General features: G+C 52.6%; 1 protein-coding gene across 2 annotated transcripts in view; it reads right to left on the bottom strand.

Annotated features, from left to right (window-relative positions):
- Dscaml1 (DS cell adhesion molecule like 1) overlaps positions 1-26,749 on the bottom strand; it is a 333,602-nt gene that overhangs the window by 45,452 nt on the left and 261,401 nt on the right. For both annotated transcript variants that reach the window (XM_076576167.1, XM_076576169.1), the window contains 6 exons: positions 25,324-25,602; positions 24,817-24,936; positions 23,803-23,979; positions 6,123-6,322; positions 5,580-5,676; positions 5,337-5,465 (listed from right to left, as the gene is read on the bottom strand). In XM_076576167.1, coding sequence (XP_076432282.1) covers positions 5,337-5,465; positions 5,580-5,676; positions 6,123-6,322; positions 23,803-23,979; positions 24,817-24,936; positions 25,324-25,602 — 1,002 coding nt within the window. The remainder of the gene's footprint in view (positions 1-5,336; positions 5,466-5,579; positions 5,677-6,122; positions 6,323-23,802; positions 23,980-24,816; positions 24,937-25,323; positions 25,603-26,749) is intronic.

Here is a 26,749-nt window from a genome sequence, read left to right as displayed (position 1 = left end):
GGGATGTGTCTGAAAACAGGGGCCACAAAGAGGCACTGACATCTACCAGGCACCTGTGTGGTGCCAGGGGCAGCGGTGGATAACTGAAATGTGCATTCTTGACTCCTTGCGCCTTCCTCTGATGTCAGTGCGGTGTCTCCAACATCACCATGTCCCATCACCCACTTGGCCTGTCAGTGAGCTTCACCTGTCACTCTCCTCCCACTCCCCCCTTTCTGAAGTGCTCCTCCCTTGGCTTTCTAAGAAAGCCCTTGAATTCTGCTTCTCTCTTGGGTCTGTTTAGCTGTCTTTCTACAGCAGCAGCCTCCTTAGCCTACCACCAGTGGACACTTGGTTCCAGGTTCCATCCATGCCCTCCTCTCACACCGTGGCACACTTCTCACACCCAGGCTTCCTAGGTGTTATTCTGGACTTTCCCCTCTGTCTGCTTCACTGTCGAGTCTGATAGCTTTTGTGTCCCACGTAGCTTGACTATATATGGGCTCTCTCCACCTGTACCCCAAGCCCAGGCCAAACTATTATCATCTCTCCTTTTCCTCTCCAGCCAACTGTGAGTCTCTCGCCCCTTCTACCTGTTCCGGACCCCACGGCTGTCATTCATTCTGCATATACGGCTGAGCCCCTCTTAGGGCATGTGCTGTACTTTGGCATTGAGATTGCTCCTTCTAAAATGCAAATCTGACCCTGCCACTTCCTCTCATGAAACTCTTCAATCCCTTTCCCTTGCTACTGGGTGAAGAAGGAGTGCAGCAGGACCAAGACCCCCATAGCCCTGGCTCATGTCCATCTCTCCCCAGCCTCATGTAGAGAGAGCCCTCATCACAGCCATGCCCCAGCATCTCACTCTTGGGGTTCACTCTTCTAGGGGCATTGCCCAAGAAGATGCCCTGTCCCTGAAGACAGGAGCCACATCTAAAGCTCTGGTCCTCACTTTGCAAGTCTTGAATTCTAAAAACCCGTTGCTGGCTTTTAGATCTGAGCTAGCTTTTTGGGCTTTTCCTTTGCATTTAGAGCCCCTCTGTATTTTGGCTTTTCCTCTCCTGCCTTCCTTCATTACCAGTCACAGGAAGGCAGTGGAGGGGCAGCTCCCTCCCTTCTCTTGTTAGTTGTTGGCAGGTAGATTTGACCTTGTGTGGCCACATGATTTTGGATGCTGGTTTAACACACCTCTCTCCTGGAGACGCTTCATGGCTAATGCAGCAGTCAGGCCTGGAGGGGTCTTCTGAGTTCCCAGGTTTGATCATGGCCATCTCCCTGATGTTGAACAGTTGAACTCAGGGGCCTATTTTCTTCTGTTCCCTTCTCTGCTCTCTGGGAACGTTGCACTGGATTTGGTGAATATTGTCTCTTTTAATATTCCCTTTCATATGTGCCTGCCTTGCCCAGATTAACATATTTCATTAAGGGCTCCCTCTTCCTTTCTTCATCAAAGGGTTTATGATGCAAAATATTCTTCTTAAAAGCTGAGGAAGTGGCTGGGGAGATGGCCGTGCCTTCTGCTCTGAAGGCTGTTGCTGAAAGGAGCCTGGGCTTTGGGCGTTTGAGGAGACACTTCACTGCAGAGGTCCAGGGGAGGAAGAGATGCCTCATGGGGAACACAAATCTGGTCTGTGTGTCTGGCCGCCCTGCCCTTGCATCACAGCTCTGAAGCCCACCCCTGTGTGTCACTCCCCCAGTGATACAGAGACTCCCTGGGCCACAGCAGCAACTGACAGTGTCCCAGTGCCAGCCGCACCCCAGTTCCTGGCAGCATGACACACAAAACCATGTTGTCTTCAGCTGTGGGGCCAGTACAGCTCCCAAGCCGACTGGCCCACCCGGCAGTCTTATGGGCTTTGAAGGCTGTCCTCAGACACGCTCCTCCCTGCTCTGTGCTCGGTGAACAGAGGCAAATGTGGCATCTGCATTTTTCAGTGTGTGCAGTGCCATCTGATAGATTTGTGTGGACGGTGCTATTTATCATTCAGCATTCATGTATTATTACTCTACTGCCTGGGGCCGGGAAAAGACAGCATGAATGCGAAGGCTTAGAAAGGGCAGGCTTGGTGATGTCCCTTGGAAAATTAGCATGATGAGCAAGCGTGGCAGAAAACCTGGCCAAGGTGCAGGGCATCATGAGCTGAGGGTCGAGACCCAGCTAGGGTGTGGTCTTGGTCTGGGGCAGGAGGCAGAAGGGAGTGGGGGGAGGTACCGACGACAAGGCGTTTCTACACATGTCACCATGCTCTCTTCATCCTCACGACTTCTCTGAGAATGAAGGTTTCCTGTCTCTTCTTTGCAAATGGATGCCCAAGGGTTAAGGTTAAGGCTTGTGAGCTTGCCTAGCATCCAAGAGCCCCTGGGTTGCTCAGACCCCAACACCACAAAACAAAACAAAAGCAAGAAATCTGTTTGCTATGTGTGGCAGTGCACACTCATAATCTTAGCATTTGAGAGGCCAAGGCAGGAGGATAGCAAGTTTGAGGCTATCCTGAGCTATGCAGAGAGTTCTGGTCAACCTGGTTTCAGGGAAAGAACTTGTCTCAAAAGGCACTCTACCTTTTAAGAAAAATGAAGGGAGGTGCTCCAAGTTGCTCAAAAATACTACTAAATGCCACACAATTCTGATATGTGGTCACTCCAAGTCTGCAGTTTTAGGAATGACTGACCTCTCCCTATTCCACAGGTGCAAAGAGGTGAGATTAGATACAGCACACACACACACACACACACACACACACACACACACACACACACACACACACAGCATGCCCACTTCCTTCTTCCCTTGAGTCATCCTTCTGTTCCCTTGGATACAATCCTCCATTCTCATGTAATATAGTTAACAGTGAATTGCATTTGATTGGATAGTGGTTCTGGAAGTGTGTGTGTGTGTGTGTGTGTGTGTGTGTGTGTGTGTGTAAGTACACGTGCATGCAATTTGTGTTCCCACTCCAAGGGCAATGTTCTGCTTTAACTCATTCCCTTTTTCTACTACATGACTTTTGCATGATTCTGCGGGTGGGGGAAAGATTGGTACTTGCTCCATGTGTCTGACTGACAGACACATACATATATTTCATCCCGTAAGTCCCACAGGGCTCTAAACTGCCACATAAGGTGTTTGAGTTATAGGGGGAGGGGAACTCACATTTGTCAAGGGCTCCCTCTAGCCTTATGCCAGCTGCTTCTAGAATTTTCCACAATCTTCCCCCATTAGATATTCTTCATTCTGCATCCCCTTTAGAGGCAGGAAGCTGTGCCATGCATACACAAGCTGAAGTTCTCATGGACCTATTGCCCCCAAATACCAGGGCGTGCCAGATGCCTCTTTGGGTAGGCCCTTTGTCTTACTGAAGGCCACTTTCCAGGGCCTCTGGGTTTCTAAGTGTGCAAGCCTTGTGGGAAGGCTCCTGTGAAGCTCAATGCCAGCTTTCCCTTCCTGTCCAGCCTACTCCTGACGGTACTTCTGCCCTGGGCTATGCAGTTCCTCACCCTGTAAGAGAGCCAGAGGAGGATGGGGTAGGGAGGTGAGATGTGGTCATGTTTTAAGTAAAACACTTTCCCTGAGCTGCCTCTCTTCTGCTTCCATCCTCCCAGATGGGGGATGGTCTTGGTGGTCCCCAACTGAGCAGTGCTCCAGGAAGGGTCTCCATACATTAGAGAGGTTTGTCTGAGGAGTAGGGAATAGGCAAGAGTTCAGTCAGGGAAAAGGGCGGAGGAGAAGTTACAAGAAACATAGGAGAGGAGAGACAAGATCTCCCAGGCACCCCCTACCCACCCAAAACGTGAGCCCAGCTGGGGAATGGAGTGGACATCACGGCATGGAGATGAAGTGTGCCTCTGGGAGGCTCGTGCTCAGCTTCAGGCGAGGCCTAAAGATGTGACACACTCAGCCTCCCGGCCTTTCTGTCTATTTAAACTCACCACCTGCAGAGCTGCAAGTACCTCTTTGCTCTGCTACTGGATGCCAGTTTTCAGCAGGCATCCAAGCTTGCGGTGGTGGGGCTGTGCTGTTCAAGCCACTTGGGAGCTCAGACACATTGGTTCTACCAGGTGGAAGCTCAGCTTGGAGGCCGTCCTCCATTCCCTGCTCCAAGGCACACGTGCAGCCACAGTGCCGTGCCCATGGATGGGGTCTGTGAAGCCTGGGCTGTGCCTTGCCTGGCTCTGCCCTTCTGTTTTCTCTGCAGGTAGTGTGTTCTGTCTTAGTCCACTAGACCTAGCTTAGTGAACCATCCACGAGGGGCCAGGTGGGGGTCTTTCTTGACGACCCTTGGCAGAGCCACACCCCTCCTTTGCATTCAGTGTGGTCCCTGGGTGTCTATTGGCAGCTGAACTGGAAGCTTCCGAGGGAGGACTCCTTGGGTAGCAGCGTGTGTCAGAGATGATGCGCCACATCTTGGGCAGGCAGCAACTCCAGAGCACATCAGGGATGCACTCTCCAGTGTCCGCCTTCAGCTCCCTCATCACCACAGCCCTGTGATGGCTGTTGTGAGTACTATGGGGAAGAGGACTGACCAATCGGGAGGCAAGGCTGGTCAGTGGAGGTCAGGGTCTGTGCTACATGGGGCAGGAAGGATCTAGATGATACAAACGGAGAGCTAAGATTCAGTAAGTGAACTGGGGTTGGCAGAAGATCAGAAAAGGATGGAGAAAGGCTGAGGTCCCCAGACTGTTCCTGCCTTTTATTTTCAGTGATTTAGAGAAACCAGTATAGGCCCTTGATACTGGATTCCAAAGATGCACAAAGGACTAGAGGTGTCTGTTTTCTTCTCACTCCCGCTCTGGAGTCCTCTATTTATCCTCTTTCTCCTGCTTCTTCCTCCCCTGTACCATTACCGCTGCTTGGCCATGGGACCCATCACGGATTCTGCACATCCTGGGTATGTGGTGTTCACTCTGCTCCACAGTGCCTCTCAGTGATGTGGCAGTAACACAGAGTCTCTAGGGTTGTAGAGTAAGGTTCTGGAAGGGCCCTGGAGCAGGGACTCAGTGACCCAATCCTATTGACCTCCAACACCACACTCATCATCCCAAACCAAGACCACCCAGGTGACCCCACAAAGCCATGACATCCCCACAGAGACAGCCCACAGCACCTATAAATCAGACTATGCTGGAGAATGTTGTTCTAAGGGACCGATCCCTTCCCAGCAGCAGGGCGTCTCAGGCTGTACCCTAGCTTCTTAGGCTAGCCACGGTCCCCTCCCTTTGGAAACCACAGATATCTGTACCCTGGAGGGTGCTGGTGAGTCTGCCTTAGGTTGGTGCTGCCCCATCGGAGAGGCACAGGCAGGCTGTGTGCCACCGGGGGCCACAGCAGGCAAACCCTCACCATCTGTCTCGGCGCCTACCTGACTTATTCTTGTATTCAATATCGAAGCCGGTGATGATGCTGTTTCCATCAAATCTCTGAGTCCAGCGCAGGTTCATGCTCCGGGCCTTCACCTCCCGGATCTCCAGCTCTGGGGGGTCAGGGGGCTCTGGGCGGTGACAAAAGAGGAACAAAGGTGAGACAGCAGCAGGCAGCTTAGCCGTGGGTCTCTGGGCCCCAGGGAAGGCGGAGGAAGGGCGGGCACGTGGGCGGGAGACCGTACCTTGCACGGTGAGCTGGATCAAGCCCCGGTCCTCCCCATATGAGTTGATAGCATGGCAGCTGAAGAACACCGAGTCCCCGCGGTCAGCTGGCTTGAGCTGAGGCATGACCAGCAGGAGCAGGAAATGAAGGAAACAGGGAGAGTCTTTCAGAGGGGGACACTCTCAGGGGGTTGGGAGGGAAATTCGGAGGGCCTCTATCAAGGGTTTCTCTTCCCAGAAGGTTTGAGATCTGCATATAGAGGAACTCAAGCAAGGAGGAAGGTTCATGAAAGAGGCTCTGGGGGGGGAGGGGAGGGGGTGTCCTTAAGGAGGAGAGCGGAGGCTCCAAGGTTCCAGGCAAGAAAGAGGGGCTGAGAAACCCGCACAATGATGGCTGTGGTGTTCAGAAAGCAGACAGGTTGAGGATCTAATGTGGAAATTCCTGGATAGAGAGGAGCAACGTGTGGGAACGGTAGGTACTTTGTGAGGTACAGGGGAGGGCTCCCAGTCTCCCCATTTACCTAATGTGATGGGGTCCCCTGGGCCTGGGACTGGGCACCCACCTTGAGCGTGGAGACCACCTCATCGCCATTGTCCTTGGTGGCAATGGCGTACCGCATGACTCGGTCAGGGTCGATGACAGTGTCCCCCTTCTCCCAGCGGATGATGATGGGCCGCTCACCCCGTGCAGTGCAGTTCAGCTCCTTGGCGTGGCCTTTGATGGCGATGGTGGTGTTGGGGTGGGAAGTGATCATGGCTGGGACTGGGGAAGAGGAGGCAAGGGGCTGGGTGACAGAAGCCCGGCTCCCCACTCTGTCCCATCCCTGCCTGGCTGTCTCAAACCCCAATGCCCCAGTACCATCCACAAATCCTGCCCTGGATGTCCCACCCCAAGCTCTGCTCTTTGCTGCCCAGCTTCAGAGGGTTTCCTCCCAAGAAGGGGCACCCTGTTTGCCTGTCCCCGCCGCCATGCCTGGCTCCTAACTCCTCTTCTTTTTACACTTCCAGGACTCTTCTAGCAACACCAGTTTTTTACATGCACAACATAGTTACAAAGAAAGCCAGTTATATTGAAATATGGTTATGCAAATATTAAAACCACTAACAAGCAAACTTTGGATATTGTTTATCACACATCAATATGTTCTGCTCTTATTCTTTATAAGATAAGATCTGGCGGCAGGCCTTATAATTACTGTCTTATATTACCATGCTTTTGTAGCAGTGATGAGCACAAATGCTATTTTGAGAGATCTACAATAAATATGACATGACATGAAAATATCTGTGCATTTCTATGGGTGACAGTCACACACACCGTTACTGCTGTGGTTTGTGGCTTCTGTTCACAGGGAATGACTAAGTCTCACTTAGAGGCTAACATAAAAAAGATGTGATTTCTCTCCACTCAAACGTGTGGCCCCATTGAATTAGTTCCGTAGACGTCTGGGGTCTCAGTGGACCCCGGGTTCAGGATCATATTCTAAGGCCAGGGTCTCTGCTTGTCAGAGTGGCTGAGGTGTGTTTAGCTCTGGCTTATTCCACAGGAGGTCTGGGTAGGAACATTATAAAAGGCCTTATAGCAATGTTATTAGGGCTTACCAGATCCTGGCCCACCTGCTGACCCTACAGTTTCACCAAGGCAGAGCCAAAGCCCTTGATGGTCTTCAGGAAGGCCCCTCCACTTGCCCGGCAAGGAGGCTTGCCAACACCAGGGCCGCCTCTGGACTCCCGTGTCTTGACCAGAAACAGGGAGGGAGGTTAGTGTAGTTTCTGAAGTCTTGGGCCCTGCCCTCTGTGCAATTCAAACCAACATGTGCTGGGCCCTCAGGCCACTGTGAGGCACTGTGCCAGGCCTCGGGTAGGCACACTGTAACAACACATCAGGTTCTGACCTAGACAGAGGGACTGGGAAGACAGATGTATTGGGGGGCAGCAGAACCATGGCAGACGTCTGAGGAGTATTTCTAGGGATGTACGGAAAGGCACGACCCTCACTTGGCACAAACATTCACTAAGACCTAGTTTGTAGAGTCTGCGCCCACTGGGTACTGCAGATCAGAGAGGAGCTGGTCTTTGACTATCATTGGCTTGTCATGCAGTGGTGCATAAAGAGACCCTGGCTTCTCTTGTTTCAAAACTTGGTCCCCGGGCACAAAATCTGTTCCTTTCCAGTGGCTCCTTTTATTCCCTGGATCTCTCCAGTGTACTCCCGCACTTCCGTCATCTCTTGTTTTATTTTCATGCTGTGTGTGCCTGTGTGTATGTGTGTGTGTGTGTGTGTGTGTGTGTGTGTACCCACGCAGAGGCCAGAGATTGATGTCAGGTGTTGAACCTGGAGCTCATTGCTTTGGCCAGCAGTCTGGCCAGCGAATCCTAGGGACACTCCTGTCTCCACCTCCCCAGTGCTGGGATTACAGGCATGCCACCATGCTCAGCTTTTTACTTGGGTTCTGGGGAATCACACTCAGGTCCTCTTGTTTGTGCAGCAAGTGCTTTACCAACCGAGTTATCTCTCCAGCCGTGGCCCATATTCCAGTTTTAACGACTAGCCCAGACGCTGATCGTCCCAATCAACTCTCCAGGGACAGCTAGCTTGTATGACCAAAGAAACCATTGGGGAAAGGAAGGTGAGCTTGGAAGGGTGCAACCTCAGATACCAACTGAGGGTGAAGGGATGATTTGAACAGGTGCAAGAAGGTGGAGGACAGCACCTGCTCCCTCAGGCTTCCCGAGGTCACACCTCACAGCCAGCTCTTCCACTGAGGCCTCCATGTGCAGGATCTGAGGTGGGGGGGGGCAGCCCTAGCCCCAGGCCCCCTGTACCAATGTCTCAGCACATTCCCTAGTCCCGGCTCATCAAATAATGAAGCAGATAAACTTTATAATGCACGGCATTACACCAGAATATACAATAAAATGCGAAAGACAAATAACGAGGTGTAAGTTATAATGAAGAAAAAGCCTGCAGTCAGAGACATCCAAGTATGAATTATTGACTAAGGTTTTACACTCTCAAGGATGTGCGCAGGAATATTTTTCCATCAAAGATTTGCATAATTCACTCGTATAAACCTGGGTGGAATATAGAGTGAGATTTTACATCGACAAGTCAAGCCTTGCACTGCAGATGCCTCCATGTTTTACGGGCGGGTGGGAACGCTAGGGTGGGGGAGACCCAGCTGCTTCTGCAACACCCGCAGGGAATGAGCAAGGCCTGAATCTGAGCCACTGGGTGGGTCTAGGGCCCAAGGCAGTTGGGGGAGAGGTGATCCTGTGTGTGTGTGTGTGTGTGTGTGTGTGTGTGTGTGTGTGTGTGTGTGTGTGTGTGTACAAAAGGAAGGATGGGGGCAGCTTCAGGCTTAGCACAGGTCAAAGTTTGGGAAGGAGAGGGGGCGGGGAGGAGAGTCTTTGGGAAAACCTCCCAGCTCTGAACCACACTGAGAAGCTTGCTCATCTGTGCTCTGCCTGCCTTCCTCGCAGGCCTACAGTACCCTGTCTATCCAGATGTAGCTTCATACCAGGACCGGCATCTTGCCAACTGGAGCACAGACCCAGTTTCAGGTTCCACTCACCCTGTAGGTGGCATACCTTTGAGCAGTGGACAATCTGTGCATCCACTTCAGGGCACTTGTCTTTCCAATCAGGGTTACCCAGAGCCCAGAGACAGTGGGGTCCCCAGGGATCTTTGGCTTCTCAGCCCTGCATAGCAACAACATTGGGGGCTGGCTCCCCATCCTCCTGTTGGCTAGAAGTGCCAGGCAAGACACCCTGAGCGAGGCTGTCCTTACTGCTAGTCCAGGGAAGCCACTGAAGGCAAGGAGGAAGAGAGCCTGCAGGGTTGGGGGCCAAGAGGCCTAGAATCTAGTGTTGTCACTACACATTTATTAGGCCTTCAACATGTTTGAGTTAATTTCTCTGTGTCCCACAGAATAACTGTGGGGACACAATGAGTGTACATGTACTGGTACAGTGCCTGTCCTGCCAGGCTCTATCACCCCACCCCCAACACAAAAGACACCAATGTCCCGCTCCTGCTCTAAGGGCAGCATTAGCTAGACCCATGTCCACCAAATTCCTCGCTTAAGAAGTTTCTGGCAGACGATTGCACAGACTCAGACTGCCCGGATAAAGACCCGCTCTGCTAAGTCTGTATCCACCAGCCACAGGCATTGCATTGCTGAGCACCTGAAACATGGTGGGTCTGATTGAGAGGCACTATAAATGTAAAACAGACACCAGATTTCAGAAATGTAAAATATCTCACTTACATTTTTATATTGATGATATACGTTCATACTCTAGATAGACTGAGTTAAATGAATGGTAGGATTACAGCCCGTACCAGAGGAGAAACTTAGGCTGTGAAGGGAAGCAATTTGGTTTGCCCAAGGCCACTCTGTGAGCAGAATAAGTGCAACCGAAAAGAGGGGGAGAGCTGAGCACAGTGGGGTCCCAGCTATGGGGGGGTACCGAGGCAGGAGGACTGTTTGAGATAGCTTGAATAACATAGTGAGGGCCGTGAAGAAGATAGAGGATGTGGAGCTAGAGGAGGAGGAGGAAGGGATATATATATATATATATATATATATATTATCACAATGCAAAGCCCCTCATGGAATTCTGTCTTGTTCTGGGTTCTCACTGGACAGAGGGCATTGACAGTGTGGGGTGGGGCGGGAAGGGGGTGCAGGGCTGAGGCCAACTTCACCCATACTGGAAATGGAATTTGCAAACCACGGGGAGCAAGGAGACCCTCTGAACGGGCAGACAGGCAGCCTCCTGCTTGACCTGAGAGGAGCTTCCCAGTAGGCTGGCTGCTGCGGGAGTCTTGAGTTCCCGCCACTAGAGGCAGATGATAGCTAAGGCCCTCCCAGAGACGGGTTGGTGAAGCTGGGTCGAGGCACAGCTCTGGACTCGAGGGCTGTTTTTGGCTCAGGAGAGAGGGGAAGACAGCCTGGACAAACAGCTCAGTGTTTGGAGAAGGGACTTGAGACACTGCCTCCTGGCATATGGAGTCTGCAGCCCCTCTGGGGCCTGCAGTCTACTTGCCAGCCAGCAAGCTGTAATAAAGAACTCTGTCTCTGTTCTCTCCCTCACTCCGTCTCGCCCTTTAAGGGTTAGGTTGTCCCCCTGTCCCCAAATGGGGCTGATGGATGGCCAGGCTCAATGAGGCAACAGCACCGTCAAACCCACCGTAGAGGGCGTCGGGTCAACAAATGTTGGCCAATCTGCTCTCCTTGCCTGTCTTCCTCCTGCTTGCCTCTTGCTCTGCTGAACCATAAAGTCTTCCTGCTCTACCAAATGCATCCTCCAGTAGGAGACTTTCTAGGTTAAAAATGGCCTCCATGTGAAGACATCTACAGGGACATGGATCTGGACGCACGCGCGCGCGCACACACACACGCGCGCGCGCGCACACACACACACATGTACACACACATACCAAACACATACACATGTACACACACATACCAAACTCACGTACACATGTATACACACACACACACACACACACATACACACACACACACACACACACACACACACTTCTGTGGTCCTCTGTGGTGGTAAGCTTGCCATGTGGCAGCATATTCTGTATGCTCTTCACGAGTGACCGACCTCCTCAGAGGGACTCTGTGCTGTGTCCCTTGCTGAGGCCCAGGCCCCACTTGCTTCTTACCAGCTCCATGGCCTCCTTGGCACCTACAGAGCTCGGGATGCAGTAAGTGACTGCTTCCTTTTCAGCTGGCTCTCCTGATGCCAACCACAGGAAATGAGTCTCATTAGCCCCATTCTTCAGACAGGAACCTGAGGCTTCCAACAGGGGCTATCCACCCTCTGAGCTGTGGTGACAGGAGCTGGCTGCCTCGTACCATCTGTCTGCCTGCCCTCCTTGCACAAGGTCTCTGGTTTTCAGGAGTGGGATTGGGCTATCTCTAAACAGTGGCCTCTATGTGCTTGCTGGTGCAGTCTCAGCATGTGACCCTGGGGATCAAGGGAGGGATCCCAGATCTAGGGTCCCAGACAGAAGTGGCAGTGATGGTTAAGCACAGGACAGAGTTCTGGGTAGATATGCTAATGACAGCATGGGCTTGCCATGCTGTCCCCTTGAGGTGTGAGGCGACCCTGAGAGGCTCCTGGTGGGCAGTGGGCCCATCCACTTAAAGCTTCCCATCCCGGTGTCGTTAGGTGACATTCAGTGTCCAAGATGGGACAAACAGTGGTAGAGGGCACAGCAGCAGCCTGGCAGATTCCAGGTCCTTCCCTGACTCCATGTCTATCACATGGGGACACTTCTCCTGCAAGGCATCCCAACTGGACATGCTCTCCTGCACGCTGTCTCCTTGGTCTGATGGGGAGCCTCCTTGGCAGAAGTCTCTGGAGGCCCAGCCTGGCACATATCTATAAAAAGGAACTTTGGTTGTGCTCTGTGACCCCCAGGTGGCTTTGGTGGGCCATGGAGCTCCAGCCACCGCCAGTTAGGCCTGTAGATCTAAATCCTGGGCTTCCTCCTCCTGGTCCCGTGAGGCCTTAATGGCAGGAGCAGCAGAGAGCAGAGAGGCATCCAGAATAGTGGGGCACTGATTGCAGAGAGCGGCCATCCCTCCCCGGGATCCAGGGCCCTCCTTGAGCCGCCAGCCCAGGAGAGAGGAAATCAATTTCAGAAACAGGACAGTTGTCAGAATCCGATGTTACCGGTTCCGTCTGTGAAATTACTCTCAGGCTGGCTCCTGGTGCCCCTGAGGTTCTGTCCAGATCAGCTGCTATTTACATTTTAATTTGATTTGAGAGGCCGATAGATTCTTAAAACACCATGAGAAAGCCGCTCACCTCGGCACCCACATGTTTGCCACCAGCCTCAGGCTTGGAGGTAGATTTTCTTTTTCTTTTTAAAACAGGGTCTCTATTTTGTAGTTCTGGCTGTCTGGGACCTACTGTGTATATTAGGCTGGTCTCAAACATGAAGAGATCTGCCTGTTTCTGCCTCTCAGGTCCTGGGAAGTAGGGTCTTGAGTCTCAGACTTGGCATCATGGATTAAACTTTTCCTCATTTCCCAGCTCCCTGCTTTTCCCCAGGTCTCACTTCCTAAACAGGGATGGATCTATTCCTTGAGTTTGTAAAACACTGCATTATGTTTTGACTAGAGCCTCATTCCTTGCTTCAAAGGAGGATAGATCAGGATCTATCATCCCTACCAGGTTGGAAACTCAAAGAGGTTAAGTGTAAAGTCACACCAGATGATCCGCAGGAGAAGATCTAGCCTCTGAGAGTTCCCCATACCACTTCATTTAGTGTTAGCCTAGATGGCTCCTTCCTGGTTGCACCCCAACACACTCCTGGATGAGTTTTGGGAAGAGTCCGGAAGAAGGCAGAAAATAGGGGGCGTGTGAGTGCATGAGGTATGTGGGGGGCCAGAGGCCAGTCCTTATGGCCTGGGGCTGGGGCAGGAGCAGGGACACCCAGGCAGCCTTCCTCCGTGTCCGGCTCCCTCCCTCTCCTCTTTGGGGATGGGAGCTCAGCTGCTGTTTCTGACAGTCCTCAAGCCCCTGGGGAGGGAAGCTTCAGCTATGAATACCCAATGGAGAGGCGCTGCCCTGTGGAAAGAATGGGAAGAAATGGAAGACAATGGTCTAGTTGTCGGAGGCTGACAGTGAGGGTCTTGGGTGCCAGTCACAGAGAAAACTGGATTTGACTGAGGGCTTACTAGGCACCAGGCGCTGGGAGTGAAGATATTGAAGCCTTACAGATGGGGAAACTGAGGTCTGGAGAAGCAAATAGGCTACTGCCACACAGCCAGTACGTGGCAGTCAGAGTCTGGCTCAGGGCATTTGGGAACTTGCTGGCCCTGTGACATTGGACAGAGAAAGAGAACGGGGTGGGGGTTGGGGACAGGCAGAATAGTTTGCCAGGGCCGTGGTGAAGGCTGACTTGGGGAGAGTGGATTGGCCTTGAAATTGGGGACCAAGGATGACAAATCTGCTCTCCCAGATGGATGTTCTAGGAAATTTTCATGCCTGTTGACACTTGAGAACTATTATGAAGCTTAATAACTCACCATGGAGCATGGGGCTCAGCCGGTTGAGCCTAGCACGTGGAAAGCCCTGGGTTCAATCCCCGGTACTATAGAAACTGGGCATAGCGGCACAGGAGGCGGGAAGACCAGGGCCGTTTTCAGCCATATAGTGAGTGTGAGCTGCATGAGCCACTGTCTCAACAACAACAACCCCCCTCCCCCAAAGCAAAACCAATAAGCCTATCATGGTGCAGACCCAACCCTCAGAGGCTGTGACTTAACGGTCTGAGTGAGGCCACTCTCAGCCTGCTGGTCCTTACGGGGCCAGAGTAAAGAACCACAGGGCTGGATGCTTGGTTCTCCCCTCGGTCCTTCCCTTCCCTTAGGCAGGAAGTCCCCAAAGCCACCAAACTGGAAGCGTGACAACAAAGTCAGCGTTGACCACCACCAAGGGAGAGCCTTGGCTTTTTCAGGAAGTCTGTCTGATAGTGTAACTGCAATCTCTCCAGAGGTCTCCCAGGGTTTTTTCTGTTGAAAAGGACGTCTTAGGGAGATGAAATGGGCTGCTGGAAGTCCTCCTCTTTGCCCTCAGGTAGACTCAGCTCTCAGAGAGAGAGCGGGTGCCCTGGAGCAGAGCTCGGAGCTCTGTAAGCCCACCCTGTCAGGGGAGAAAATGCTCCTCCTCTCTCTGGGGGCTCTCAGAGCCTTTTGTTTTCAAAAGGATTACAAGCAGCCTGAGAGGTGAGGGAGACTCCTTCCCCTCACACCTAGTCTTGTCTCCTCCCTCACTGCAAAGCCTGTATCCCCCTCCATGTTAACAAGCTCCCTGACAAGAACAGGACCTGCTTGGCCGTCTGAGATAAGCCCACCACAAAGGGGCATCCTTGGCACGCTGGGAGGCGGGAGCAGTTTCCATTCAGCCACTCAGCGGAGCCTCAGTGGCAGCCCAGCTCTGCAGGCCTCCCCTGGGACAACTCGGGAGGGGGGGTGCCTTCTGGTGCCTGCTTTGTTTCCCCGTTCTTAAAGAGCCAGGCCATGGCGCTGTTAATTTGATTGCACCCGCTCCAGCTTCTTGTCGCCCCTGATTAGGCAAGCTCCACCTGAAGTGTGAGATTAGTTCACATTGTGTGGCAGCAACCAGCCTGGCCTTGGTGAGCAGGCAGGGAGGAGTCTGGGGAGCGGCAGGCCCCCCCAAGACTCGAGCTGTCCATGGCCGAAGAACTCAGGCATTAAGACTCAGGCAGGAAGAGTGTGTGTACAAGCAAAGGGCACTGAACTCTGGGGCACTGAGAAGGGGGGGACCTTGCAGCCTCAAACTGCAGGCCTGTCTCTGATGCATGGAGGCTGCAGCTGTTACCCTCAGCCCCACCAGACCTTCCTCTTGTCCAGCTATAAAATGGGGCAGTCACTTCTTCCCTTGGCTGCCGGCCAAGGTGTGCAAGAGCCAAGGTAGGGTGGGGGGTGGGGGGACCCATTTTCCCCACTGAGAGTGCTGGAGAAGAGATAGTAATAATAATAGCTAACATTTATTGAATGCTTATTATGTGCATACACCGTGGTTAATGCTTTCCACGAATTAGCTCATTAAACCCCTCCCCCCCAGCCCTAGGAGGCTTGTGGGGGTGGTGGTGGTGACAGTTAAAGATGGCTTGGAACTGACAGAATCCTTTTAGAATCCTTTGGCTACTAAGAGAAGGTGTTCTGGGTCATTGCTGAGACCACCCCCAGAGTGCTGGAGTTGCGAGCCTTTCCTGGAAAGGGCCAAGTGTTTGGTTAGTATTCTAGGTTTTGTAGGTTACTGTAGTGTCCAAGAGGCCACAGCCAACAAACCGGGAATGAATACAGAGTATGGCCTGGTACTAACTATGCAGGCGCGGGCCAGATTCGACCCTAGCTAGATTTGAGGTCTAGCTTGCTGACCCTGCTGTCGGGTTGTGAGCTTGAGGCCCTTGACTATGAGGGTGGGTTGGCTAAGAGACTGCTCATATTCAGGCCAAGATGGTTGATTGCGGGGGCTCCAAGAAGGTTCCAGAAATCCACTAGCTGTGGGAGATGTAGTTTCTAATCGAAGTATGAGATGATCATGCTGGAGCTGGGAAGAGGATACACAGAGGAGATGACACAACCCCACAGGGAAAAGCCATATGGCGACAGGGGCAAAAGCTGAAGTCATGTTCCCACAATTCAAGGGCCCCAAGACTTGCTACAATCCCCAAAGAAGCAAGGATGCTTCCTTAGGTGGCCTCAGGAAAGCCAGCACAGGATTAGTGACACCCTGTTTCAGACTCTGTAGACTGTGAAAGAATAGGTCTGTGGTGCTTTGAGGAACTTGGTTGGTGGGACTTCGATGCAGCAGCCAGGGGAAACTGAGGCAGGGTTCTGGAAGCAGCAAACTTGGGGAGATTCTGTACTGAGTCTATCCATCTTATTTTCTGAGTCGAGCAGATAACCTGTCCTAGTGAATTGGGTCCCTTAGGGTCATGAAGGCTAGTGCCCAGCTCCATATAGACACCTCCCTCAGTGGTCTGCCCCAGGCTAACCCGTCAGTCGCCTCTGCTTTGCCACAGCATCCATGCCACCCCTCCATCAGGACATCTTTGTGGGTGACACTGTCACCCCTTCTCTTCAGCCCCAAGCTCTGGACTTTCTCCTAAGTCACAAAGGCTTGGCAGTGTATCTCCGAAATGAAATCCTCCTTCCTCTCCAGTTCCTGCTCAGGGTCCTAACGGCACCTCCCCTCTAGGATGCCATGCCCACACTTCATGATGCTTCCCACGCCTCGGTCCCTAGCTGTCGTCTTCTGTTCAGGTGCTCTCTTCACTGTCCCCCGTGCGGACTCCTGTCCCAGTGCCTGTGTCTGGCTACCTGTCTCCCCGAAGCCCCCTCTCCCCCTTTCCTTGCTCCTCAAGCTGTGTCCCGGCACGACCCTCCAGGAAGCTCTGACTGGTTCTGCTGACCCAGTCCAGGCTCTTCTGTCTTGGACCTGACTGATGGTATGGCCACTTTGTAGCCCACACCTTTGCCTCTTCTCCTAAAGGCTTGTTGCAGTTTTCTCTTTCCTTCCTTCCTTCCTTCCTTCCTTCCTTCCTTCCTTCCTTCCTTCCTTCCTTCCTTCCTTCCTTCCTTCCTTCCTTCCCTCCCTCCCTCCCTCCCTCCCTCCCTCCCTCCCCACCTCTCTCTTTCTTTTTGGTTTTTGAGACAGGGCGTCTCTGTAGCTTTGGAGCCTGACCTGGAACTCACTCTGTAGCTGGCCTCAAACTCAGAGATCCGCCTGGCTCTGCCTCCGAGTGCTGGGATTAACCCAGTTTAGCTACATACTGGTTTTAGCTGCAGTTTTCTAAGCAGTCTGTAATTCCTAGAGTCTGGGGTAGAGACTTAGCCTCACCTTTCATCTTGAAGACTGCTGAGGTTTGGGTACAGTTGGAGTGTGTCTCCGGGGTTCATGTGTTGAAACCCAATTCCCATGGTGGGTGTCAGGAGGGTAGGAACTTGATTTTGACTGTGTCATTTACAGATGGGCTCTGAGGTGATCCTGAATAGATTGCCAGGGTAAGCAGGGCCGCTGACTGAATTCTGATGGAGTTTTAAGCAGATGAAGGGACACACACAGGCATGCATTTTTATTTCTCACACACCACACCCTGTCTTGGGCCTCTAGGTTTGGCAGTGTACATAAACTCCTTTTCTCTAAGAGTTAGCCAGCCTGTGTATTGCATTGTTAGTAACAGAAAGCAGGTAAATCCACAGACCTTGGCACCATGTTGGATGGTGGGCTGCTCAGTGAGTACATGCCTATGACTTGCCTGATGTAAGAGTGCAATCACTCCGAGGGGCTTTCATCATGACTGGGCTCCCTACCTGGGACGAAGGTTGGAGGTGCTTCTCAGCTCTCTGCCTGCTTTTCTGCATCTCTTTACCTTCCACAAAGAGCCCTGCGTATGGGATGCCTGGATCCTGATTCTCATCTGAGCTGTCCTGAGTGACACCTTAGAGCTGGGACCCATTTGGAAACTCTTCAGTGTGGTCAAAGGAACTTCAGGGATAGGGGAGTGATAATATGTCACCTGTCCCCACCTTGGAGGAGTGAGTGGTCCAGGTGAAGCACCTGGAGACACACAGGGGGTGGAGTTGAATGAACAGGACACATCTCTTCTCTTCAGCAAAATCTCCCCTGTCTGCAAGGGCCTGGTTCCTATGGTGACCAAAGGAGTAGGCTGGGACAGAGGCTGATCTTTGCACCAGGTCCCCTAGGGGGCTAGGTCTGGGGACATGACATAGATTGCTTATGTTCCAATGACCCTATTGGTGTCCTGAGGTCAATCTGCTGACTTACATTTTGTTGGTTGAGAGATATTATATCTTTCCCACCCTCCCTGAAACATCCACTCTATTGCTTCTGAAAGGAAGGACCAGGAACCCGACCTGGGTCTCTCTGGGACCCATTAATTCATGCTTGGTGGGAGGTGGGAGAAAGTGAATGGTGTTGATCTCCTGAGTCTCAGTTTACCCAGGCCAGGTCAGGCCCTTTCTGATCTCTGGATGCTTCTTTTGTCTTCCCAGGGTCTTTGGAGGCTGCAGACTCCTGGGAGCTTTGCCGACTCCCTGCTCATCTGTAAAGAAGCCCAGGGGTGAAAGGAAGTTGCAGCCTGTCCTTGCTTCTGCTTGATGAAGCGCAAGACACCATGTTGCTTCTTACTCTATGAAGTCTGGAAATCAATAAGGCCAGAGAGGCCACCGGCTAATCATCACCATGGAAATCATCACTCCCTCCCTCTCTCATCAGCATCCAGGGAGTCCTCTACCCTTGCCTGCAGAGGAGACTCCATGGCTTGGCACAGGCTGCCCTGAGACACGATAGCGAGGCTGACCAATGGCCATTACCGAAGAGGAGAAAGAGTCAATAACAGCCCCCAAATTCCACAATTGTGTTTGTAAGTGGGGGTGGTGGCCCTGAGTCCTGCCTGCCACTCACTTTTCTGCCTCTCCTCCCCACTGCTTGCAGACCCAGTAGAGGGTCTGCCCTGCACCCCCCCCCCCAGCTTCTCAGGAGCTCATAGGGCCAAGGGAAAGGTCTGGGAGGCTACCTGTAATGCCAGCTTGATCAGACCTGCAAGCAGAAGCCTGTTTGTCCCAGCACAGAATGCCAGAGTGGGCAGAGGTCTGGTCTGTGCTAGGTGCCAGGGTTGCAATTCATACACAGGGAGGACAGATGAACTCTGGACTCCAAGTAGCTCAGAGATAGTCAAGAGTCAGGCCCCACCACCAGGAAATACACAGGAGAACCACCAGCCACCCTGTTGCCAGACCGCTCGGTGCCTCAGTTTACCATCTGTTCCCAAAGGAGCATTATGTGTGTGATATCCCAGTCTGTGTGTCCTGGCATCATCTCCATGAACTGCAAATGACTCATTCAGGTCGAGAGCCCAAGCAAGGGAGGAGAGACTTCAAGAAGAGGTGTTGGGGGAATCAGAAGGATGGCTCAGTGGTTAAGAGCACTAGCTGGTCTTTTAGAGGATCTGGGTTCAATGTCCAGCACCCATATTGTGGCTCACAATTGTCTGTAACTGGAGTGGATCCAACACCCTCTTCCGGCCTCTGTGGGTACCAGGCACACAAGTGATGCACAGAGATTCACATAGGCAAAATACTCATACACATACAATAAAAATAAGATACACAAAATAAAAGCACTGGGCGGCATGGAGCATATGAGTATATATATGGAAAAGTGTGGTCAGGACAGGGCTTGTGGCCTCTGGGTGGCCATTTCCTTTGGTTCATTGACTCCTATCCCCATGGGAGGAGCAGTAGTTGCATCACCAGGCCCAAGGAGACACCCGTTCCGCCTGATAAGAGTTGTTTTCACTGGGCAAGTTTGAACAGGGACTTTCCTAGATCATGGAACATAGAGTTGACTGTGCTTCCTAAGGGTGGCATCTTGACCTCAGTGCCAGGGGTCAGCTACAGTAGGCAAGCCTATCTACTGCAGCTCAGGGCCTCCTTGGGTGAGGCTGGCTCCCTCTATCCACCCACCTCCTTCAGGGTCCGGTTCCTTCCATCTGCCTGCCTTCGGATGCAGGTGTGTGGGAGCCGAGGGCCCTTGGAGCTCACTTTAATTGGCCTGACATTTTGCTAAACAAACAAATCAAAACTCAAACCAAACAAAGAGCCCTTCTGGGTTTAATTGGCCCTGGGCTTTGTCTGTGGCCCAGTCACGGGAGCCTTCGGATAGGTGGAGGGAACCTAGGGCAGGAAGAGCAACTGTCGAATAAAGATGGGGGACAGCAGAGTCCTTGGGGGGGGGCTGCCATGTGGTGATGGCATCAAAACACAGCTAGTCCCCCCCACCCCCCAACAAAGCAGCTTGGCTTTGTACCTGCCTCTCGCTGAAGAATTCTCTTTGAAGATGATTTCTTTTTCTCTGTATGTCAGGTGGAGCAGGAATTGCCTCCTCCTCCTCCTTTCGGTCATATTCTCTCTCTCTCTCTCTCTCTCTCTCTCTCTCTCTCTCTCTTTTAATTTAAAAAGGAGATTAAAGGTAGCCATGTGGATGTGGTATTTTCTTCTGCTAATTACGTTTATTTTCAATAAGTCCTGGGAGGCAACAGCCTGGTGCTCTGAGAAGATACCACAGGCTGCTGGAACCACAGCTTGCTGGGCTAGAGGCGGCATGGCTCAGCTAAGGGCTGGATTTTCCTACTCTGGGTGAAGAAACCAGGATGCAGAGGAGGAAGGGGTGGCTGACAGTCTAGGCTCTCGACATGGCCATGTGACCCAAAGACCCCGATCCACTATCTCAGGTTCTGTGGAAAGGAACCGTTACCACTTTTCCCGGTGGGGAGAGGATCGGAAAGAGACATACGTGAAGGCGCTGGACTGGACTCAGGGACTCAAGAGCTTATTCATACTGAGACTTGGGGATCAAAGACGAGCGGAGGCCACTCAGGACTTGTCTTCCAGGATGACCAAGGACTTGGACCAGTCCCCAAACCCTTAGCTCTCTGGCTGGGCTGGATGGTTTCAGGTGTTAGCTGGACTGTGGAATCCCCAGGGACCTGACAGGGTGTCTAGGTGCCTGTGAGGTCTCACAGGGGAAATGATATATGAATTAGTAAGGTCCACTCTCATGTGAGTGCTGTCCAGTCAGATGGGAACCCAGATGACCAATAAAGCAGAGGACACTAAGTTCCCTCTGTTAGAGCAGGGACACTCTTTCTCTATTGTCCTTGGACACCAGAGCTCCAGCTCCCTGGTCTAGCCTTGGGCAGTCACACCACTCTGGATTCTCTGTTTCTGAGTCCTCTGATCTTGACCGAGCCAGGTTACCAGCACCCCAGGGTCTGTTTACAGAAGACTACTTGTGGGACTTCACAGGTCCCATTATTATATGTTCCAGTTCTCAGAAATCCCCTCTTACCCATCTGTTGTCAATCTACACATCCGCCATTTAACCCCCTGGAGAACAGGATCTCTGTTCCCCTCCTCATGGCCTCTCCAGCCCCTAAACCAGTAGTTGCTAACAATGACTAGATGTGGGCCCTGTGTCAATCACTGTATAAATCGCTGTGGATGCATAGTCTCATTAAAACCTTGCTAGTGAGAAAAAGCACACAATTCCTCCAACGCATAACAGGGTGACCTCTTGAGAAACCTATGGTAAGTTGGACGCATTGTAAGTTAAAATGTTGAATACACTGAACCTAGTGTGTCTGGGGGGCATGGAGGGGTGGGGGAGGAGGGGAAGGTAATGCAGTGTGCTCTGCCATAGGAGCTCTTCTACGAACGTCCTACCTCAGTGCACAGTAAACATGTGTGCCTCTGGTTTACCTTCTTGACCATGTGGCTAAGTGGGAGCGTCTGTCACTGCTGTTGCCGGGCACTGGGAAAGAATACTAGACCATAATATTGTTAGCCTGCAAAAGGGGCACAATTTGAATTTTGGAGTATAGCTGTTACTGACTGGGTACTACTTTTGCCTCATGGTAAAAACTGAAAATTGTGGCATTGGAGGCCTTCTACGTTACATCTGTTAGCTTACAGAGGAGGACAGGCTCACAGAGGTCGCTGTCGGCTGTCTCATATCTCTCAAGTGGCAGAGCTGGGATTTGAACTCAGGGATGTCTACTCTACTCGCCTGGTCATGGAGCACCTACCACCTGTCAGCACCGTCAGGTCAACAATGTGAATGTCCTCTCAGCAAGGCCCCGCCAAAGGGTCCAGTTTGCCCTGGATGCCTCTTTAGGATACGCTGTACCCTCTGATACAATTCCTTTCTTTCTTCTGCATGGGGACAGTGGGCACAAAGGTCAGCTAGCCCTCTGGAGGCTTAGATCTGATACCAGGGAGCTGAATCAAGTAAAATAGTTCCTTAAAGTGGGAGACACCAAGGAGAGCCTTGACGTGGTCCTTGGGTGGCTGCCTCTGCCAGTGGGTCAGGGAGGGCGCTGGTGACATGGGGCGTTTAGAATGGACTAAGAGGTGACTGGGCTTTCTCCAGCCATCTCATTGGTAAACTCTCTCTCTCTCTCTCTCTCTCTCTCTCTCTCACACACACACACACACACACACACACAGAGAGAGAGAGAGAGAGAGAGAGAGAGAGAGAGAGAGAGAGAGAGAGAGAGAGAGAGAACAACCTAATACCCCAGAACTGCTTCCTCGCTTCTTTGGGCTGGCTCAGCCAACGCAGACTATCACAGTCCCCAGAAGTGAGGTGACCCATCTCCAGCCCAGCCTGCCATGAGCCAGGTCTCCTCCCACACTCTCTACCTTCCAGCCACTGTGCTCTTTGCTGCTCTGTCCCCTCATGTCTGTGGGAATCCACGTGCCCCAGAGCAGCAGCCTCACCGGCACAGTGGACCTCAGTGCTGCGGAGAGCCGGGCCTTCCGCTGACAGTGAGGGCACTGTCAGTGATGAACTGGCAAGGACAGGTCCAGGGGAGCCGCTCTTCCCTTGTGGTTCTCCCTGGCTGAGGGATGTAGATTGATTGCCTGGCTTTATTAAGGACAAAGTGCCTTTTGACCGTGGGGAGGGAGGCTGCTCCTAGCGCAGGGATTCCGTGGGGTGTGTGTCGGGGGGTGGGGGTGGGGCTCCCTCAGCATCGATCTCCTGGCAGGGCCTCCCTGTCTGGATAAAGGCCCAGAGCTGTTCATGGAGGGAGCTCTCGGGAGGTTCAGGGTGGACTGCACACGGGCCCTACAGCTCTTTACAGCGACCCTAGAGGGACACTGGAAAGAACGCCACTGGTGGCCCCTTCTGTGCTCAGTCAGGGCCACACTGGCTGCCTGACATGCATGAGGGGCTGGACACAGACTGAGCCCTGGGCCATTAGATCATCTTTGTAGATAGGGAAAATGTGATTTAATGAAGACATATGTGCTTATCAGAGTCACATACTAGTGACATCAGAGCCCCCAGAATCACATTTGGCTGTTGACACCAAAATTTAGGTTGCCATCTCCACCCTCCCAAGTCCATTTCCTGACCCAGGACCACAGAAACACTTGTCCTGTGGTTCTCGGGGATCCATGACAAAGGGTCCTAAGCCTGTATAGGAATAAAGCTCACCCGGCTTTGGTGGCTGCTGTGAATGTACCCAGAGACAGCTGATGATCAGTGGCTTCCAGGGCCACCAAGGTGGCCCGGGCAGAAGCATTCCCTGATGAGTTAGTTATAGAGTTGTGCTGCCCCTAAGCACTTCCACTCACCCTCGGTTTCTGTGTGGTTCAAAGCAGTTTTATAAGGTTTGTGAATTGGGAGTGAGCCTTTACGGTAAGAGGAAAGACTAGATCACGAGAGACAAAATGATCTTCCTTAGGTCACAGACCATTAGATAGACCAGGACTGGGAACCCAGCGTTCCAACCTCCATGGTGTATAGGCGTCTTCCCTTTGAGTCTGTAAACAGGCTGCACGCAGCCGAGTGCACACTAAGTAGCGGAAAGAGGTCGTTTGATTTAGGTTTTGAGATAGAATCGCCAACTGATAACGATCCGAATAATTACTAGACAGCTACCAGGACCCGCCGCATCCTTGATTTGAGACAGGTCAGAGTGTGCCTTTGTTTTGGATAAGCCTCAGGGAGGCTCCCAAGCTCACCTCTGAGCAACCTTGCTCTTTCTGGACAGAATATCAGCATCCCAAGGGGGAGGATGGGTAAGCATGGGGAGAACCAAGACTGGCGTTGGCGAGCCTTGGCAGGGCTGGAGTGGGGGCAGGAACTCACTCTTGACGGTGAGGAACATGGCCTTGCTGATGTCGGTGCCCACACCGTTGCTGGCCTGGCAGAGGTAGTAGCCGATGTCCTCTTCCAGGACGTGGCGTATCAGCAGGGAGCTGTTGGGCAGGATCTGGATGCGGCCAGTGAGGGGCACTGGGTGATATTGCTGGGGGTTCCCGCTCCCTGGAAGGAGGTGGCAGTTAGAGGGGCGTTGGGAGCAGGTGTGACCCGGTACCTAAGGAAAGGCCTGATAAAGTCCTCGTCCATCTGGGGTCATTTCACAGCAGAGTTACATCATCCCACAGTACTGGCACCACACAGCTCCTACTGCACAACGTGAAATACCCTCTGGCCTGGACCTGGCTCTGAGGCACAGAAATGGTTGGAACAGTACCTCAGGCGGAGCCCACCTTGTCACTGAACTTGCTGGAATAAAGAAAATGCCGTATTTGGTCGACTTGGTAATAGGCCAGGAGAGGATTGAGTTCTCATATGACAGTTCCCTGGTCACATGCTGTCAGGCCTGGGGAAGAGGCCAGCTGTCTTCCACAGGGGTCTCGGGTACCCCTCCCCTCCCAACATCAGCCATGGACACAGTCTATCATGTGGCATCTAGTCAGATTCCAAATGTCTCCTTGTGATGTGGCTGGGAGGGGATCAAGGTCTCAGACTAGATAGGACCCTAGGGTGGGTGGGGCAGGGTGGGGAAAGCAATACAAACTAACTTTAGAGATGCAGGAGGTCAGTGGTAGGGACAAGAGGAACTTTGGGGGCTGTGGATGTAGCTCAGTGGTGGAGGGCTTGCCCATCATGCACAAGGCCCTTGATTTGATCCTCAGCATCACCAAAAGCAACAGCAAATTTGGACTCAGCATCATGTTGTCTCTCAGCCTGGTGTGGCTGCGGATGACTTCTAGAACATCGGATGCAGGGGTTCCCTAAGCTCAGAGTTCACTACTCTCCTCAGGGCTGGGATCAGAGCCTGGTCCTCCCCTGCTCCTCTCACAGACACTGACTTACCTTTGGCATGTTTCCACATGACCTTGGGGGGTGGGTAGCCATCTACAGAGCAGTTGAGCACACCAGCTTTGCCATAGATGCCGTCCTGGTTGTTAGGCTGCACCACAAATCGAGGGGGCACTGTGGGAAGAAGGGAAGCAGGGAGAAAAAGAGGCTGTCAGTCTCTGCTGGGTTCCCTAAGTCAGGGGCCTCTTCCAGCAGATGCCAGCTCTTGTTGGGTTATTACAACGTTGGGAGCAGACAGCCTGTGAGGTCAAGAAAAGACTGAGAGCTCTTGCAGATACCGCAATGGGAGCTCAGAGTCCCAGGTCCCAAAGCTGCCTGTGCCCACGGCTGACCAAGTAAGGATGCCCTCCACTGAAGGCCTGAATGTAAGAGGCTGGGGTCGCTCTGTCCTTAAGAATCCAGGCAGAACCCAGTTTTCCAAGAGCCTGTAATTCCAACTGGAGCTCTAGAACGATGCTCTTGGTCCCCCACCCCTTCCGGGGGTTGGCCTGACCCGCTCACCACGCACGATGAGCTGGCGTTCCCTGCTCACGGTGGCTGCCGCGTTGCTGGCAATGCACGTATAGTTGCCGTTGTGCTTGAGGGAGACGCTGGAGATCTGCAGGGAGCTCATGAATTCCTTGCTCTCAATGGTCACGCCCGAGCCTGAGATGATCACCTGTCCGTCCTTTCTCCAGGTGATGCGGATGGGCATGTCTCCCGAGGACACCACACAGGGGATGTAGAGCAGCTGGCCGATGGAGGCAGGCGGGAACTCGAAGGGCTGAATCAGAGGGGGCACTGGAGGGACAAGGGGATGTCATGGTCAAGGGATACTTACCCACCCTGGTCCGCTGTCCTTCCTGAGGGGGTCTGGCTTGTACTGACCCTGGGGCAGGTCTGGAAACCAGCTCCCCAGGTCCCTGGAACTTTTTTCTCTTCTGAATGCAGTATCTTCTGGGTACGTCCTGGTGCCCTGGCTCTTGTCCACCTGCCTACCTAGGCCAGGGCTCCCAGTCTCTGTCTTAACCTGCTCAGTTCTCAGATTGGTCCTTGAGTTTGACTCATGTGTTTTCTGACCCACTGTTTAGCTTGTGTAAAAGTTCTCACCGTGGCGTCCATCTCCCAGCCTTCTGGGTGCCTGGGATAGATGGAGATGAGGGGTACAGGGAGAGGTGAGGAAGGCCTGTGTAGATTCTCTCCCTTCCCTTTCCATGACCGATTGCCTAAAACAGGTGCCTCCAAACCAGATCTCCTCATCAACTTGCCCCTCCCCATGGCCATCAGCATGTAGAAACTTTACATATGCATAGGTATCTCACTGAATCCTTCTACCAGCCATGGACCTGGAGCTTGATGGTCCCATTTTACAGATGGAAAGACTGAGGTTCAGAAGAGCTGTATGGAGATAGGTTATGGGAGGTGACTTGAAACCTGATCTGTCTGCTCTCCAGGTCAAGGTTCTTTTCACTAAGCAGCATAGCTACCTCTTGAGAAAAACTACAAATGTTCACACAGCAGGCAGGCCCTTTTGTCTCCCAAAGCATGCTCAAATTGAAAACGGGGTCTGTTATCTATCAGGTGGCCACATGGGTAGGTAGACCCCTTGGGTAGAACTCTCTGCACCCAGCTGCCCTCGTCTCAGCCTCTGGGGTGGTGGTGGTGATGGTGGGGCCTGTCTGCAGCCCGAGTCGCTGTGAGATGGATCCTTCTCTCTCAGCACTGGCGAGAACATCAGCCATTATCTTTATGATAACTCAATTAGGCGGCAGCAACTTCCCCAGCTCGTGGGGGGAGAGGAGAGTGAAGGAGACAGACAATTAGCTTAACAAGGATGAGCATGAGTAGATGAGGTCTCCTTTCTGCAGTCGAATAATTAAATTACAAGGCTGCCCACGGTCTCCAGCCTACTCCCAGGCTCCAGCCCACCCCCCTTTGGAAGCCAGTG

The sequence above is a fragment of the Peromyscus maniculatus genome, chromosome 7, assembly GCF_049852395.1.
Source record: "Peromyscus maniculatus bairdii isolate BWxNUB_F1_BW_parent chromosome 7, HU_Pman_BW_mat_3.1, whole genome shotgun sequence".
Taxonomy (NCBI): domain Eukaryota; kingdom Metazoa; phylum Chordata; class Mammalia; order Rodentia; family Cricetidae; genus Peromyscus; species Peromyscus maniculatus.
Note: the sequence above shows the minus strand (reverse complement) of the source record. Positions and strands in the feature narration are given on the sequence as shown.